Raw genomic sequence first — 18,106 nt, forward strand, 5'->3', positions numbered from 1 at the left:
CTCTTTGTACCGTGAGCTTTGCCCGTGTTAATAGGCAACTCAATGCCGTATGCGTTAGAGGCACGATTAAAAGGTCTACCCGTGTGCTCCAGTTGCGGTGAAAGATTTTAAGAAATGTAGACCTTACGTTGTCGGGTTAACGTTGGGTTTCGCGACCAATATTAGACCACACATTGTGACGCAGTTCTAATTTTTGTTCTATTGTGTTTGAAATCGCATTCTTCATCACGAGTCGCGCTCCATGAACGAGGAAACTACAGCAGTCAACACCAGTTGTTGCCGAAGTGGGCAGCACACGTACGTTACATCCTCAAAACACATTTCTATTTAAAGCTTTCGTGACTGCAGGGATTCATCTTCTTGGTTCTTTCGGTAAAGTCACGTAGAAGGGAAATAATAAAATTATAAAAATAAAACAATAAAATTCTCACGACGTTTCGGCCACAACGCAAGCAGCCGTCCTCAGGTGAAGAACAGGGCTGTCTCATTCGGACGCTGTCATTCTGACAGCCCTGTTCTTCACCTGAGGACGGCTGCTTGCGTTGTGGCCGAAACGTCGTGAGAATTATATTTCATCATGTTTAATTTGTATTATTTTATTATTTCCCTTCTACGTGACTTTACCGAAAGAACCAAGAAGAAAAAAACACATGTCGTTTCTTCTACGCCGCAGACAACAAAGGGGGCGCCGCTAAACGCTCCAGAACCCACAAGGTAAGAGATACAGTATCTCCCTGGTGGAGGTGGCGCTCATGGGGAAAACCGGGAGAGAGAGAGGAGGCTTTGACACGGACACAAAGCGAGCTTGTGAGTGCCCCGTGCCAAGCCACCAACCCGGGCTTACGACCCGAAACGCTCAGTTCGCACCACGGCGTTGTCAGCAAGCGCGTGATGCTGCCAGCATGACGATGTCAACATCCACCGGAGTGCGCAAAGATCGATATCACCAGAAACCCGGCAATGACGCGCGTGGAGGACGCGCATCGACTTGCAGTACGCAAGAGCAACAGGCAGAGTTTGTTTCCGTGTCATGGCCATGCACAGAGTCCGTGTGGCGAGGTGTGTCTACACTTGTCGGAGCCACCCCCCCCTAGGTTGACTCGGCCTTAAATGATTACGTGATTGCACTGGATTAAGGTCAGGATTGGGGAAGATGCGGAGAAGGGGGGGGGGGGCGAGTGTTGCTCTCTTTTCATTCAAGCTTAATCCGCTGCTGGATAAAGGCCTCCCCATACCATTTCGATTGGGAGGGGGGGGGGGTTTGACCATAATTTATCACAATGGTCATTTCGGGTTGGTGAAGTGGACACCACTCGCCACGTACGTAAACCATTGTTGGGATTCGAGCAAAGGTCGCTGGGTTCTTAGTGCCGTACGCTCAACACTGCACCACCACTCCGGACCCAATGGATCTCTTGCCTGGTTGTCATACATTTGTATATTACTTTCATGTGAAGGTTCCGTCGGCAGTGCTAAACAGGCACAGACTATGTATCCCCGACGAATAAAGGGCCACTTTGCCCGAAAGGTCGCTTGTTATTATATATGTTTTTATTTTTTAGGACAGTGTTATTGACGACGGCGTGTTGAGATTTTGTTTGAATGGACGTCACCGCTGACGGTTCGTGCAGAGACCCTTATGCAGCGAGCGGGGCACTACGAATCAAACTTTATTTGTGTACGTGCCAATATCGCACTCAACACAATAGGCCGTCAGCAGTGCACGCAGCGCCAGGGGCTAAATCGTAAAACGCCGTCACGCCCTCATCGGCTGACGCCGGCGTATTTGCCAAGAAGCGATTCTTAATCGACGGCAAAAGTCGAGGAACGCACGAGCTCGTGGGGGTTTTGGAAGTTACGCGGCGAATCAAACGCGCCGCGTTGAGGTCCGTCACCTTTTCGGGGAATTCACGAACAGCTGGGTGACGTGGTGACCCACGAGTATAAAGATCAGCTCGCGAGTAGCGAGTCGTCAATATCCGACATCTTCCTCCCGAACGAACACAGCGGACTGTAGAAGTCTCACAATTGCAGGTGAGTGGTAATTTAAGAGCCTCTGATGTTTTTTTGTAGGAGCTGAGTTCTAGGTAGGTGCACGTGTGTAACTGAAGCATCTTGTTTAAGCACATTGACGCTTCAGTTTAAGAAATAAATCAGGTCTATCCAGTGCAACGATGTGCTACGTATTGATATATGTACAGTCCTTTATTATTTACGGAAATGTTACGTGAGCAATGACAAACCATGTAAAACATAACATGGACATTTAATGTTGGTATGAAACTTGCTTATGGCAGTGTTATTTTGTAATTAAACTGGTTTTAAAATACATCTCAAGTTTGTATGTTGAACCTCGTTCGCACCGTACGTAGCCAAGCGTGCTAATTCCGAGGTGCGGAGGTAAGACAACAAACTAAACACAAAAAAATATTTCCAAAGACATGAGTGTTCAATCTAGAAAATGATATAGAGACAAGAAAAGAGATCAGCGACAGTGTGAGTGTGTAACATCAACACAAGCGAACGGGTGAGACTGGCATAGTGATAGCCGACTTAGTGTGCCGAGTGGCAGTGGGTAGGAATCGGCCATACGAGTGTGGTGAAGTATGGTAAAGAACTTACCTGCACTGTACGGCGAGTTACCCACCCGCGACTATTGACAAAAGGGCTGTACTGTAGTATTATAATATTTAGGCCTCGAAAATAATATTTGAACAAGGATGTTTGCCTCCTTTCCATATTCTCTCCGCTTCCCCCTGCCGCTTGCAAAAATCATGACAAGTTCAAGAGAAACCCATCCTCCATTCGGAGCCCCCCCCCCCGTGCCCCCTATATGTCGTGCATCTTGAGCTGCACTCACATGTAGACATTCTGTAAGTGTGGACTGTGCAATTGTATTGCATTTGCAGTCAGCTCTGACATATCTACGCCTTTTGCTTTTGTTTACAATAGTGAACGAGTTTCTTCCATTCTCTGCTCCATCATGAATACCGAGACAATTGCCTCGGAAACCATCGCGCCCACGTGGTCGCTCCAAGCGGGCTTGACGCCCACGGATGACCGCGTCTACATCATGTACCACGGCACCAACGTGGCCTCGGCCAAAGCCATCTGCTCCGAGGGCTTCAGACAGTCTACCGGCGGCATGCTGGGCCGTGGCGTGTACGTGAGCCGCAACATCGACAAGGCCAGACGGTACCCGCTGAACACGGAGGATCACCTGAAGGTCATCCTAAAGCTGGAGGTGGATGTGGGCAAGGTCAAGAAGATCGACAGCCAGGGCCACCCCCTGCGTCTCACCTGGCACGACGAGGGCTACGACACCGCCTGGGTGCCCGCAGGGTGCGGAATGGTGATCAGCCATCTGGAGGAGGATTGCGTGTGGGACCCGGAGAGGGTCAAGGTCATTGGCATCGAGGAGGCGCCTGTTGGACAAATCGCCACTCTACGGGAAAAGATTAGGATGCCATCCAAAGTACGTGTCAAGTAAACGGCACTTATGTGCTTCAGTAAGGGATGTTGTGAATGAGACATCTACGTTATGAATGATACGAGTATTGAACCAGTGCCCATATATAAATCACATTTGGATGCACATTGTTCAATCACGTGCTGTGTAATTTCAACGGCTGACACAGGATTGCCTGTGGAAGTAGGCGTGTGTACGCAGGTTCACGTGCGTGCTCAATTGTCGTGTGTCCTGCTCGTTATTTTGTGTTAATATTACCACTTTGTCCTCACTGCAGACCGTCCAGATCTTCGTGGTGAACTTTCAAGGGAGCACCCGGACGTACGACGTGAGCCTCTCGGACCGGGTGCAGCAGCTGAAGGTGGAAGTCCATCGGAAGGAGGGAGTGCCCCCCAGGGAGCAGATTCTCACTTTCGAGAGCCGGCAACTGGAAGACCAACGCACACTGCGTTCCTACAAGATCAGGGCACATAGCACCATCCAATTGCAAGCCCGCCTGCGCGGAGGGCAAGCCTAAAGACAGAAAAATCACGCACGTGGCTCACGTTTGAGATGAATGTGACCTTAGCCTCGATTGTTTTTGAGTCGTCGCGACTTCTCAAACTGCACTCACCGTGGTGTGAGTTTTTGTGTCGAGGGATCATGATACGCAGTGTAACGACTTAGCCAGACCATTGGAACCTTATTTGCCAGAAGAAAAAATATGATAATTGTTTTTTTACCCTTTTATCTGGCAACAAAACTGATACCTTTTTTACAAGGAGTCATGTTTGCATAGACCACAATACCTGCAGTCGTAATGCAAACAAAAAACATAACTCTGATAATGTATGCACTGTCCTTGAAGTTGATTGGTCCACACCCGAGACAGCTTTCCTGAGAGCCTAGTCTCACATGGTGTTGGACCAGATGACGTCAAAAGGCGCGACTTAGCCAGATCCACAGATTCCCAAATGTCCTTTTCCGTTATTGCATATTTAAATGAACTGCGAATTTAGACACTAAGTCAATGCTACTTGCACATTGTTCGACTATATTGTTCACTTGTCTCTCGCAAATATATAAACAATAAATATATTTCTACTTTAAGGAAACTTCGTGTGGTTTCATGTTTACGAATATGCCTTACACGCATTCCCTGCTTGGTTAACATCAAAATAGATCACCTATCTCTCAGTGAAGTTGAAAGAAAGTCGTTTTAGATGGCTGTCGTAGGAGGAGAGGAAGCTCATCAATGGGACGAAGATGATGAACATGGAAGTACCTGGCCAACAGGAAAGTGGTTTAAAGTGGCGAGGATATGAAGGATGGTGTCGAATGAACGTGGAAATGGTTTAAGTACGGTATTTGAATGAGCGGAGAAAGAGGACCAGGAACGCAGAGGAAGAACATGAGGCACCAATAATGGCTTTGCCCAGAGATGTCCTGCATTAGAACAAAAACTCAAATTGTTAATAACAACACTGCCCTAAAATAAGAGTTTATATAAATAAGTAATCTTTTGGGAAACGACCCTTTTTGGCAGCAACTCACTAGGGCGTTTGCATGAAACGTCGCCTCTTATATAATTTCCTTTTTAAGGTGGTGGATATAACAAAGTTGTTTGGTGTGTTTTTGTTAATTGTGCTGCCACTGCCAAACCCAGTATCCCCAATGGATTTGTAATGGTAGTAGTGCTTCCGACTCCATGCTCCGTGCTTGTGAGCGTGCCAAACGTCCAGGGTTTGCGGGGCAACCGAGTTCATTGAACCTCGAGTAAGTCGCGCACTGCTGCGCCTATTTCTTGGCGTGAAGTGCAGAGTGCAAAAATCTACATTAAAGAATTCAACTGCATGCAAGGAACCAATTCAATCTGAATGCACATGTGGGGCAGGCTCGCAGGTGAAGAGCTCACAACTGCTCACGCGTTATCGTCTGTCGACAGCTGGATGTACCTGCAATAAAAAAAAATGTTTACAGCCCTTTTGGCCGTTCAACAACGTGTTGGTCATGGACACCGCTTAACCATACTTCACCACGGTGGCCAGCGTTGGTTGATAAAGGTGACAGGTGCCCAGCACCGACTCGGTATAAATCGACAGACCTGTGTATAAATATCACGTGCGAGAGCAATCACAAAAACACTTTAAAGCCACACGTTTCACACAAAACATGTCACATTGCAAAAGGTTTGGTTATGTGTCTGTTTGAAAAAACCTAGTTAAAAGGGTTTCACAACCTTTACATAATTAATGGAATGATAAAAACAATCTGTCGTATGCACAGCCTGTTGGTCAATCTACTGTTGGAAGGGCTCTCCAGATTGTCTCGGCCATGTACGTTGTTTGACCATACTTCACTAACTGTGTGCGGGGTGGTGAAATTGTGTGCGTGAGGGTGCGGTGGGGGAAGCGGTGGTGTCGCGGTGAGCGCGCTGCGCTACGAACCCGGCGACCTGGGTTCGATTTCCGCTCACGGCCAACGCCAGTGACGATTATCGGAACTAGTCCTGAGCCTCCCCGGAGGTCGACTCAGCCTAAAATGAGTACAATATCTGTTGCGGTGTGTAAACATTGCCACTGGGTGTTGTATCCTAACACCTTCTTCCAAAATTGATATATAATGAATGAAAACACACCAAAGCGCAGCAAACTGCAAAACACCAGGTGTTGTTAAGTAATGAACTGGAGGAGGGCTAGGATGGCAGAATTTGCAACCTTGCTTCAAGGAAAGATAAGGCCTGATGAATGGGCACATGTCACCCGTGCAGGCGGCAGAGACAGTGGGAGAGTCAGCCAGACATAGTTAAGGCAAAAAGCCCAACCATCCTGCATGGTTTTAAAGTAACGTCAAAATTCGAAATTCAACAACAGAGTAGGCTAAATTATCGATCCTCGCGCTCGCTCAAATTGGAGACCAGGCTGCGAGCTACATCAATGAACCATTGCCCATTTGCTAATCCAATACTGAATGTTAATATTACTGAAGTCAAAACAAATTCTATGACCTCAGCACATGGGCGAATAATATGGCAGTGTCAACTTAAAGGCAATGGAAGGGAACAGAGGCGCCTTTGTCTAAATCACAACCACAGAAAGCCAGGAATCATCACTGATTGTGTGTTTAGGGATTCCGAGCTAATTGGAACACGTGCACACAGGGAGGAGGTAGAAATACGCCTTGTCCTCCTGCAGCTGAGGGAGCAAAGATAAACCCAGCTCAAGGCTGTGTGCACAGGGGAGGGAGCTGATTTAAACAACTCTGCACGTCTGAACGTGAGGGGGCCTTTGTCCTGAAATTAATAACACTCCCAGAGCAGAAGGTTGGATGGCCACGACAATAAGAGTGTTGTGTATCTCTCAAGGATGCAGACCCAGCTGAACACAGGCTGCGGGGGTCACCAGAAGTTCGCGTTCGCCTAGTTAAGACAAAAAGCTCAATTATTCTGTATTGCTATTAAAGTAACGTTAAAGTCGGAATTTAACAACAGGGTAGGCTAAAGTTATTGATATGAAATGTTATTTCCATACTTTAATAATTTCTATACAACTCGACCCGAAGCATATGCGGGATGAATCACCACCAGGTCGAATATAAAATACATAATAAAAGAGCGATGTTAAACCCAGGGTCGGAAAGAAAGGAAGATCCCGGCCGTCTTTGTATCCCCGCAGCGCGGGATAGGAGTGTGTATACGCTCGGGAAAACACCTCCACTTGAGTCAAGCACCACGATGGGAAACGACAGACCTTAGGTTACATACAGAATCATAACTGTGAAATGGTAAGGGACAAATGTTAACTTAAAACTTTTTAACCGTTTCTTTGTGCATCGGTGAGGGTCGGAGGGAGTGTTGCCCCTCCCTCCAGGTGGTGCAACACGGACAAAGACGCCTATGAGACGATTTGTAACGTCTGTGTTTTGGTTCATGAAGAAGGCCAGACAAGAGATAATATCGCACCCAGACAGAGAGACGACTTATGCACACAAGGACATACGGACGTACGGACACACACATGGACACACCTACCTACGGACAGATCCTGACACAGTAAATCGAAAGAAACCCCGCCTTGTGGGCAGGGTCCAAAGAGATTTTTCGGCATAAAAGAAAGGACCCTGAGCATTGGAAACCAGTTCGACCGGGAGGGTCGACTCAGGAGCGAGCTGCGACCAGCGGGTCGGCTCGACTCATCTTCAGTTCGACCGGGAGGGTCGACTCAGGAGCGAGCTGCCACCAGCGGGTCGGCTCGACTCATCTTCAGCTCGACCGGGAGGGTCGACTCAGGAGCGAGCTGCGACCAGCGGGTCGGCTCGACTCATCTTCAGCTCGACCGGGAGGGTCGACTCAGGAGCGAACTGCGACCAGCGGGTCGGCTCGACTCATCTTCAGCTCGACCGGGAGGATCGACTCAGGAGCGAGCTGCGACCAGCGGGTCGGCTCGACTCATCTTCAGCTCGACCGGGAGGGTCGACTCAGGAGCGAGCTGCGACCAGCGGGTCGGCTCGACTCTTCAGCTCGTCTGGGACTCAGCCGAGTTCGATCGGCTCACCGGAGCCGGCTCTCGGGGCTCGACTCAAGCGGCTCCCCATCTCCTCTGCAGGCGGGCAAGACCCGCTTGACAGCTCAACTCGGCCTGCGTGGGTCAACCTCTGCCGAGTCGGAGGTCTCTGCTGCCGCCGGATTGGTGACGATCGCGGTTTGGCGACAAGGCTCCGTGCTCACCCTGGTCGACGACCCAACACTGCACGCTGCGAGCGAGCTGTGGGCGCCACCTACCGACCGGGTTCCGAACTGCGACAGCGTATCAACGGGCATCCGAACCAAGTTCACCACGGTGACAGGGGAGCGACTGATACGTATGACGCGCACCGCCCCCTCACCACACGACCACCAGGCGTCTGTTTGACATAAAGAACCGACTCCGAACACTGACTATTCAAGACAACTCTTACCACTCAAACACACTCGAACCCATAAGCCATCCGTGGCTGTGAAGGCATCACAACGAGACCGAGTGATGGCCATCCGTCGTTTATAAGAGTATTCGTAATTTTTATCTTTAATATTTAGTGGGCTGTACTCTTAATCGCATAAATTCCCAACAGATCCATCAATACGAATTGATTCTTGGCACCTCCTTCCGCCGAGCCACGCTCACGTGGGGAGTGGTGGCCCACCAGATCCTTATCAGGTGATCTGGTCCCCAATTAGTAAACTTGGTATAAGATAACGATCTTCGGAAAAGGAGCACCATCGCAGGCCCTTACTCCGAGCCATTCTGTTGTCAGATAACCTGCCGATGTATCTGTTGAGATTGGTGCCTTTAAGAATAATAACTGTTTTGATTGTGTTTTTTTTATCGCCGTATAATCTTTCAAGTATCTTTCAGTCATAATCGCCGCACGTACTCGCATCCTCTACAGAATATTCAACTGTCCCGTGACCCAAGGTGCTAACAACGTGATAAGGGTTGCGTATGATCAATAAAGAGTGCGGTACTGCGTGAACAATATTGAGTATAATCATTCATTACCGTTAAGGTCTTTCTTAGCATAGTATTTGCATATTTTAACGACTCTCTCTCTCACTAACAACCATCGCGTTATGCGGGATCCATTTGCCGTTGTCAAAGTGAAATCAGACAATCGTTGATGATACTGTATTGATGCCGTGTTGACGTTCCGGGATTGAGAGTTCGCATACTATATCATAGTTGAGGTTGAATTAGTAATAAATTGATTAATACAGAAGTGGTTGTGTGATTCTTTCCTGAAATCTATGCATAAGATCTGCTTCTGCGTTGAGATCTGAACTTGGTGACCTTAATAAACACACTAATACATACTCAGTAAATGTTAAAGCGATAACGGGGTGAACCGGGGACCTAAAATATAAGCGAGAATGAGACGAACCTAGACAACGATGCCGAGTTAATCTAAGTTAATCTTGCATACTTACACCACACCTGCATAACTGCATACGATTAATTGCCTTATTCCGATCGATAACCCACCCTCGTCACCGAGGCGGGGTCTGGTTATCATAACGACTTGCATTATCATAATTACACCCACTCGCATAATTACTACGATTACCTCTCGAATTGGCATAATTAAATGTGCATAATTACATAAATTAACATATTTCCGGATAATTACACATTTGACCAAATTTCATTTGATTATTATTATTTTCACTGAATATTCATAACCCACATATACGACATAATAATTTCACCCACGCACGCATACAACATAACAAATTTTGATTCCCAACATATACAACATGGGGAGATAAAGGCGGTCGGGCGTGGTGCTGGCCACTCACCCCCTCGTGTATTATTCCGGCCTTCGTAGGTGCTCGCTAACAGCACTTGCCCCGAGTCAGTTAAAGGGTATAGGAGGAATCGTTGTCTTTGTTGGGGGGAGGGGAAAGAGGGCGATGGCGGAGCATCGATTCAAACGTCACTCGTGACCCAGATTGAACCCACGTGGCCGGCAGCATGACACTGTGCGCTAACCACTGCGCCACTGCTGCCCCGCGCGAGCGCTGACAGATAACGCTGCCGTCACATATCCGGCTCTCGGCATAAGAAATAGTAAACACATTTTTATTCTACAACCCATCAACCGGACGGCCTTCTGGGAGGGCACAATTTCAGCGACATTGATTCAAATACGCATCGTGCAAGCATAACCGGGTTTCGACATGCAGTGTCTCATCAGCAGTCAGACTTGAATCAATGCTGGTAGCTGTCCACCTTACAAGCATATGGATGGACTGTTTAAGAAATACTTTTGTTTTTACGTGGAGAGACGGGAATATTAAGGAGACATTGCTCATTTAACCCATTCATATATTCCACAACGACGCGAATTGTTATTTTGAGTTTGCAATAGTAAGCACACACAGCATTTCCCATACCAAGAGTGTTTTCACTCTACCTTGAATCTAATGGAATGTGCGATTATATATATACACTGTATTTACAGGTCAGAAGCCACTAAAGAAGGCATGCGCCATGAAATTAGCCGACGGGACAGGCACGTGGCAGCTCCTAGCGTCTGACGCTTGTTTTGTGGTCAGGTCATGAACAGCAGTCGGTTGATTATTAACCGCGAACCAGGCGACGTCAGTTCCAGCAAACAGAACACGGAACGCCACGCGACGCGCACGATGCAAGCCCGTGCGCCACGGATCCAGTCGCTTTGATCATTTCACCGCTGGATGCGCGCCCTCCTGCACGCCATTATGGGTCGTGGAGGTTGCAAGACCATAAACTTCGCCACGCCGGTCACTGCGGGTTCAGCTAAGGTGGGGACCATAGACGTTGGAGCATAGTACAGTACGACAATGAATTGTGATTGCACTGCCTTCTCCCGACAGTGTGGCACACCAGCGAACGAGGCGGTGTTGTTATGACCACGTCAAACCCCACGTGTGTAACACACGCGGATTAACGACGTGTATGACATACCACAGCACTCGCACGGTATGTGATATGTTAATGAAAATAAAGTTAATGTTCTGAAACTAAGTGTTATTAAAATAAAACGTCGTCATCGTGAGAATCAAACATTGCACTTTGTTTTGCATGGCGGCTGATTACTGGATTATAGTCGGGGTGCGGTGGGGGTTGGTGGGTCACGAAGAGATGAGAACACGATTGCGTGAGATCACCAACTCCAGGGCAATGGTTGTCAGTAGCAGGAGAGCAAATTCGTGCCTCATGAACGACTCTGCGTTCAGTTTTGGTGTCATCCCCTCGCATTCAACTGTAAGAGTAATGCATCCACATGTCTCTGCTAATCCACTGCTGAATGAAGGCCTTCAAAACGCCTTTGTTGGTGACGGGGGTTGTTTTACCGTGCCGTTGTCAGTGTTAGTGGATAAGGGGTCGTGTCGGGCCGGATCCAGTATAGATATCCCTCACCACCGACGTTGGCTATGGCCAAGAATCGAACTTCTCTCTGTGGCCCCGGGTTCGAAGCGCGGCTCGCCGGAACATGCACTGGGCACTCTTGTTATTGTGTCCACGAGGCTGTGACTACTGCGTCACGATCTATAAATAAGACGACAGTGTTGTTCACGCTGCTCTATTACTCAATAGATTAGCCTCGTCACTATTTGCAAGGCAACGCCCCATGGGTAACCGAAGCGAGGCTGCCCGCTGCATGCACTGCGCATCACACGAGCCATGTCACCCTCGACTTCATTTCGCTGAATTCGCGTGGAATTCAAGAATCCACGTCACGCAACCAGAGCGCATCGGTGCCCGAAGGCCGTCTCCAGCCCCCTTCGCCTCGCAAGTGTAGAGACGCTACGTGGTCATTGCCATGCATCGTGCATTATGAAACCGTGCACGTAGGTTGAACTTAATCTCGATAATTGGAGGTGCGGGGAAGAACAACAATAGGAGTGCATGCACACACGCAGTTGCTTGCGTGTGTGCAGGGTCTGTTGCAGGCGACTCACAACTTGGACTATCGCAGCCGATGCGATGACCCTACGATATGTTTGTGTTGAAGTGGTGGAGAGACGAAGAGGACCTTCTAAGAAAACCGGCACTTGTGACAACTCCACTGAATTCACGGATCTCAAAGGGTGCACGATTTTACAGGAACGTCACGGGAGTGCTGTGGACGAACTGGCCCGAGCATAGGAATGGGGAATATCCACCACTGGCTCAGGGAAACCGGCGGAGATTAATGACGACCAATTGCTCGTCCGAACAAAGAGACATCGATGACAAAACGTCTCCCAACATTGCGTCGGCACGGACCGGTGTGAGAGCGGGCGCGGCACAGCGGTGATGACGCGGCGGGTGTCGGGAAACCACCGAAACAAGCCCCCCCCCCCCTCATCGCTCCCCCCATTCCTCGCCCCCCTCCCCCCCCATCATCGCCACCCCCCCCACTCCTTGCTCCCCCCACCCCACTCCTCGCCCCCCCACTCCTCGCTCCCCCACTCCTCGCCCCCCCACTCCTCGCCCCCCCCCCACTCTTCGCCCCCACCCCCACTCCTCGCTCCCCCCCCACTCCTCGCCCCCCACTCTTCGCCCCCCCTCCCATTCCTCGCCCTCCCCCCCAAATACCAATTCCGCGCCACTCGCCACTAAGTGACGGTGACGTCACCACGGCGCCTGTACCAGGCTAGGTGCACTTTGCGGCCACGTAAAGTGTCGAAATCTCGCTGACAGGAGGTCTCGCGACAGACCCAGGTGCCGCCATGGGTTCGCCGACTGAGAGGACTGGCCGATGCACCACCTGTGCTACGCCTGTGCTGTATTTTAAACGGCCGGCGCTCCGCTCGTTGTTGTGAGCGTCGCTCCTCTGCTCTCCGTTGTTGCTGGAGGGCGACTGCCTCCAACTGCCCAGCAGCAGCGGCGTCCTTCACGAGCCTCCTCCACAGAGGCCGATCTTGACACCGCCGGTACCGGTCGTCGGCAAGTCCACTCAACTCCACATCCTCCCATACCGCACCACTCCATCTCTTCACCAACACATGTCGTACCCGTTTAGCCCCCTCGATGCGGCCAAACAAAAGCTGCTTGGGCATGCGATGGCTGGGAATGCGGGCTACATGACCCAGCCAATGCAGCCTTGCCTGCCGGAGGAGCTCACTGTGTCCAGATATTTCAAGGATTTGTGAGCTCCTCACACAATCCAGCCTGGTTAAACCCAGGATGGATCGCAGGCATGCCAGCCTGAATATTTCACGCATAGAAAAGGAAGGGCATGACTGTGGTCGAGAAGACCCCAAGTGTCTTGCGGAGCGACAGACGAGGGAGCTTCCACACAACATTGCGCAGCCGATGGAAAGATAGTGGCGCCCGACTGATTCGGAGTAGGACCTCTGCTGTCAAACCTCCAGCACCACGGTCACAAACAGAGGCAGGTTTCGGAAACCCGAAAGGGAGGTCTGGCGGCTGGGAGGAGCCCACACCGCGGTGCGGATTGAACTCAGTCGGAGAGGCTCTGCGTGGATTCCCCAGCCCCGGGGCTCTGCGCTAGGAGGGTGAGGCGCGTGCGCGACTTTATAAGGAGGGCAGCGCGCAACGGCAGGGACACACGCAGCCTCTTCTCCTCCTTCGTCTCCTTCTCCTTCTCTTGCGAGACGAGTCAAGTGGAACAGGTGAGATACCCGCGGTCGCTGCGCTCTCTGCCGATGCTGTCTCTTGCGTAGAGCGGAGCCCGGCTGCGTGCAGTGCAACAACAACAACAACAGGTTGTGCGTTGGTGAAGTATGGTCAAATAACCCCCACGACCGCCGAGGATTGGGGAACTCCTCATTCAGCAGTTGGTTTAACAAAATAGCTGTAGGTGTTTATGTTCCATTAAGTTTTGCAACAATAGGCTCCATGTGTTTCTAACGTTGCCACACGAGGTTGCTCGACAAATACGAACGTAGCCAATTGTGACGAATTAACAAAGTTCCGTTTCGTCTGCTCGTGGTTTTAATTGCGAGGCTGCATTTTCACCAAGATCGTGCTGCGTTTCTCAGCACCGCCTACAGATCCTCTCGCCTTCACCGCTCCACGACGATGGACTGCTCCGAGACCATCGGAGACCGCAATGGCCCCTGCTCCCTGCAGGGAGGAGAGAGCCCCAAGGATGACCGGCGCTACATCATGTACCACGGCACCGACGCGCACGGGGCACGCGGCATCCTCGCGCAGGGCTTCAGGCGGTCCACACGCGGCATGCTGGGGCCCGGCGTCTACGTGAGCCGCGACATCGAGAAGGCGAGGCGGTATCCGATTGGGAAGCCCGAGAACGTCAAAGTGATTCTGAAGCTCAGGGTGAACGTGGGGCGCGTGAAGAAAATCGACGGCCAGGACCACCCCCTGCGTCTCACCTGGCACGACGAGGGCTACGACACCGCCTGGGTGCCGCGGGGCTGCGGGATGGTGACCAGCGAGCTGGAGGAGGACTGCGTCTGGGATCCGGAGAGGATCACGGTCGTTGGCGTCGAGGAGGCGCCCAGCAGCGAAATGAAGACGATGTTGCTCGCGATGATGAAGAACCCAAACGACGTGAGTGGCACTCAGGCACGCAGGTACGCAGGCACGCAGGCAGGCACAACAGCAGTGGTGTAACTGCACCAGGCACAACCACACAATGCCACTGACCTACCGGGCAACTTCGTGAAGTTGACAATATTTTTGCCAATGGCTGAAGGCCGACGGTAACATCGCAACAATATTTGCGTGCATGCATATGTGTGGACACGTACAGGCTGTGAATGAAACTGTGCTGTTAGACTGTACATCAAACATAACGCAACGTAGATGGCAGATGCAAGCTGAAACGTGACTTGTTTTTTTACGTTTAATGGGTATTTACATATTTCTACACGATACATCTTGGTGAAAACATTACAGTGCAATCTGAATGTTTTAATATTTGTTTTCTTTTAACTGTATTATCATGGGGTAGTCAAAAACCTGACAAGCATGAGCCCCACGTGCCGAGTTTAAAAAATCGTCAACGCATTGTAATGTAGAGCACTAAAAGTGGATAGCTGTAGACTATTCACGTGTGTGTCACCCTTCGTTGAAAATAAATGCCGTGCACTCTCCCGTCACCCCCGCTCCCCAACGCAGGCCTTGCAGATCGTCGTGAAGGACCTGGAGGGGAAGTCCCTGAGGCTGATGGTGAAGCTGTCCGAGTTGGTGCTGGCGCTGAAAGTCAGGATCCAGAGCAAGTGGAAGGTGTCGCCCGCTCAGCAGCGCCTCGCTTACGGGGGCACCGCGCTGCAGGACGCCACCACCCTCGCCAATTGCGGCTTGAAGCAGAATGCCACCGTCAACCTGCTTCACGTGGACCACGTAAGCAGAGCCGCTTGACACGCACTCGGAATCGCCAACGCGACCTCTGGGTCGGTGTGAGAAAATGCAAAAAACGAATTTAGAAAAGTGACTTTGTGAATGCCTTTCTGTTTCAGCCAGCCTTGATCTCGGGTAGGGCTAAGGAACATTTTCCTCACCGAGGGCCGAATTTGACTTTCAAAAGCCTATTGCAGGCCACGGATAACACGGCTCATTCACTACTCTGAGTGCAAGCAGGGGCGGCCCATCCATATAGGCGACCTAGGCGGTTACCTCGGATGCCACATTAAGTGGGGCACCAAATTCGAGACAACAAAAATAAAAATATAGAAATAAAATAATAATTGTGCCATTATTTCAATTCCCGTGCATGCACAGAGGGAATATGAATTATAATTCATTCATCAACATTTGAGAATGTATTGCTTGGACAGACGGACAAACCAAATAATTATGCCTTTGTTTAAAAAAAATACGCTTAAAAAGATGAAGTGGAAAATACGGGCAAAATGTTCCCCAGTTTACCAAAAACCTCAGCCTAGATCTGCCCTTGGGGTTTGGGGGTGCCGATTGCATGGTTCTCCGAGTGCGACAGTTGCTGGCAACTAGTCTAGGGCCGCCCCCGACTGCAAGGTACCCCCCGTGCAGTTACAGAAGTGACGAGAACACTGACATTATAAACTAATCCCCTGGTACTCAATGCAGCTATCTTGAGTCTGATTCGATGTGTATTAGTGTCATGTTGCATCTCATTACGTTGCTTTAATAGTATGGCCTGATAATGGCTTCTTCTCTTCACTGTAACATTCATTATGGAGCCAGCCAGCCAACAGGTGGTAGAGCACCTATGCCACCATTCTACGAATGGACATTCTAAATTAACAACAGCCTATATGCCTGCAAAAAAAAACTCGGCGCGTAGCCCAAGTGAAGATGGCATTTGTAACGCGACGGCATTGTTTTAACTTTTCATTTCATATTCCACGCAGGCCGTTGACGTCTTCGTGAAGATGCTCACGAACAAAACGTTGACGATAGAGGTGAAGCTCTCCGACTCGGTGCTCTCACTGAAGGAGAAGGTCCAGCAGAAGGCGGGCATACCGGTCAAACAGCAGATCCTCACCTTCAGCACCCACACCCTGGAGGACGATCAGAAGCTGGAGGGGTACGGGATTCAGCAACACTCCACCATCACCATGCAGATACAACTGCGGGGAGGGTAGTCGCGTGCCCCATGCACGCGCCACCTGAAGAATTGACGGACACAATTCATGAGCGGTCTTCTGTCCAGTTGGCCGTGGTCAGGGTGGACCTGCAACTACTGCCTTCTAATTCTAGATTTGAAGCTTTCGTGACTGCAAGGAATCATCTTCTTAGGTTTTTTCGGTAAAGTCACGTAGGTAAAACATCAAAATGAATGAAAATAAAATAAAATAAAATCAAAATTCACGACGTTTCGGAGGCAACACAAGTCTCCGTCATCAGGTTGGACCGTCACAGCCAGATTAGCTGCATCAAGTGAGGCGATTACATCTTGAATCATTGCCTCACTTGATGCAGCTAATCTGGTTGTGACGGTCCCACCTGATGACGGAGACTTGTGTTGCCTCCGAAACGTCGTGAATTTTGATTTTATTTTATTTTCATTCATTTTGATGTTTTACCTACGTGACTTTACCGAAAAAACCTAAGAAGATACTGCCTTCTACAAAATCTCCACCTGTGTGTGGCCATCACCGCCGTGATGGCCAGTGTATGTTGACAAAAAAATTGTTCATGCTATCGTTACTGCACTCGTGCATATATTTAATCTGCATAAATATTCATCGAACTTTTACAAATCTTCATCCAAATAGTTAAGCCTGTGATGGTTATTTTCCGATCTCGGAACAGTGATGTGTGTTTGAGTTTATTTGTTGGATGTGGCAACACACACGAGGGCCCACATGAATGTCAGGTCTAAGAAGAGAATATGCCAACGGTTGCAGTTGCATACATATCATTCCATGTTAGTTTTGTATTTGTCTGTATATAGTAAGAGTCAAACCAAAAATTGTATGCGTATGTCTGAATGTGGTTGTTGATTAAATATAGAAAATATGACCCACACTACCCACGCCATTGCTCAAGTGCCTGTTTACCGATTTGAAATGTATACTGTCTCGTTGTTGAGCTGATTGTCAATACTTGTTGAGATTACGATGGAAGTTTTCGCGTGTTGTTATTTTATTTGTCTTGTACACCCGCAAGTGTAGTGTGGCCATCTTTTATTTAACGATGCAACGCGCTGTGTGATTATAAGCACAGTATTCGTAAAAGTTTAAATTCCTGGAATAATTTAAACATTTTGTCTCTTTCTTTTAAAGTTTACACCTTTGATTATACCATCTGTAACATGACATTTTATTATAAATGCACTTTTATATGTCAGCTGACTAAAGCAAACAATTCTGGGTTGTATTGTTGCCCGCTTTATTTTCTTGGTTCCCGTTACCGGTTGCAAAATAAAGACTGCGAATCTGATGGAGCCATCCGTGCCATTGCTTAGTCCGCCACCCACCCCGCAGCGCGCGCTCCAAGGGGCCGCACAGCAGGGCGTGCAGGGGGAGGCGACCTCACGCCACCGAGAGGAGTTGTGGCCAACGGCGCCACCGGGGAGCCGGGACGCTCATTGCCGCCAGCGCTCTCCCCGGCACGGAGAGGCCAATGCCGCAGGGCTGGAATAAGGATATTTATTTATTTATTACTTGGAGAAATCCGACGAGCTATGAAGCTCGTTTTCACAGATGTCCAGTAGGGGCGGGTTCAGACAAAACAAAAAGAT

The 18,106-nt window shown here is 49.5% G+C and overlaps 1 protein-coding gene across 1 annotated transcript; it reads left to right on the plus strand.

The window, feature by feature from the left end:
• The first annotated feature begins 1,797 nt into the window (after nt 1-1,797).
• Nucleotides 1,798-17,805, plus strand: LOC144723927 (polyubiquitin-like). The gene is made up of 8 exons (XM_078602701.1): nt 1,798-2,034; nt 2,953-3,475; nt 3,747-3,976; nt 12,073-12,236; nt 13,496-13,586; nt 13,956-14,487; nt 15,058-15,282; nt 16,272-17,805. The coding sequence occupies exons 2-8, from the start codon at nt 2,984-2,986 to the stop codon at nt 16,503-16,505; spliced, it is 1,968 nt and encodes a 655-aa protein (XP_078458827.1). The 5' UTR covers nt 1,798-2,034; nt 2,953-2,983; the 3' UTR covers nt 16,506-17,805.
• Nucleotides 17,806-18,106: the final 301 nt, after the last annotated feature.

Source organism: Lampetra planeri, chromosome 19, assembly GCF_965212315.1.
Source record: "Lampetra planeri chromosome 19, kcLamPlan1.2.h2, whole genome shotgun sequence".
NCBI classification, from domain to species: domain Eukaryota; kingdom Metazoa; phylum Chordata; class Hyperoartia; order Petromyzontiformes; family Petromyzontidae; genus Lampetra; species Lampetra planeri.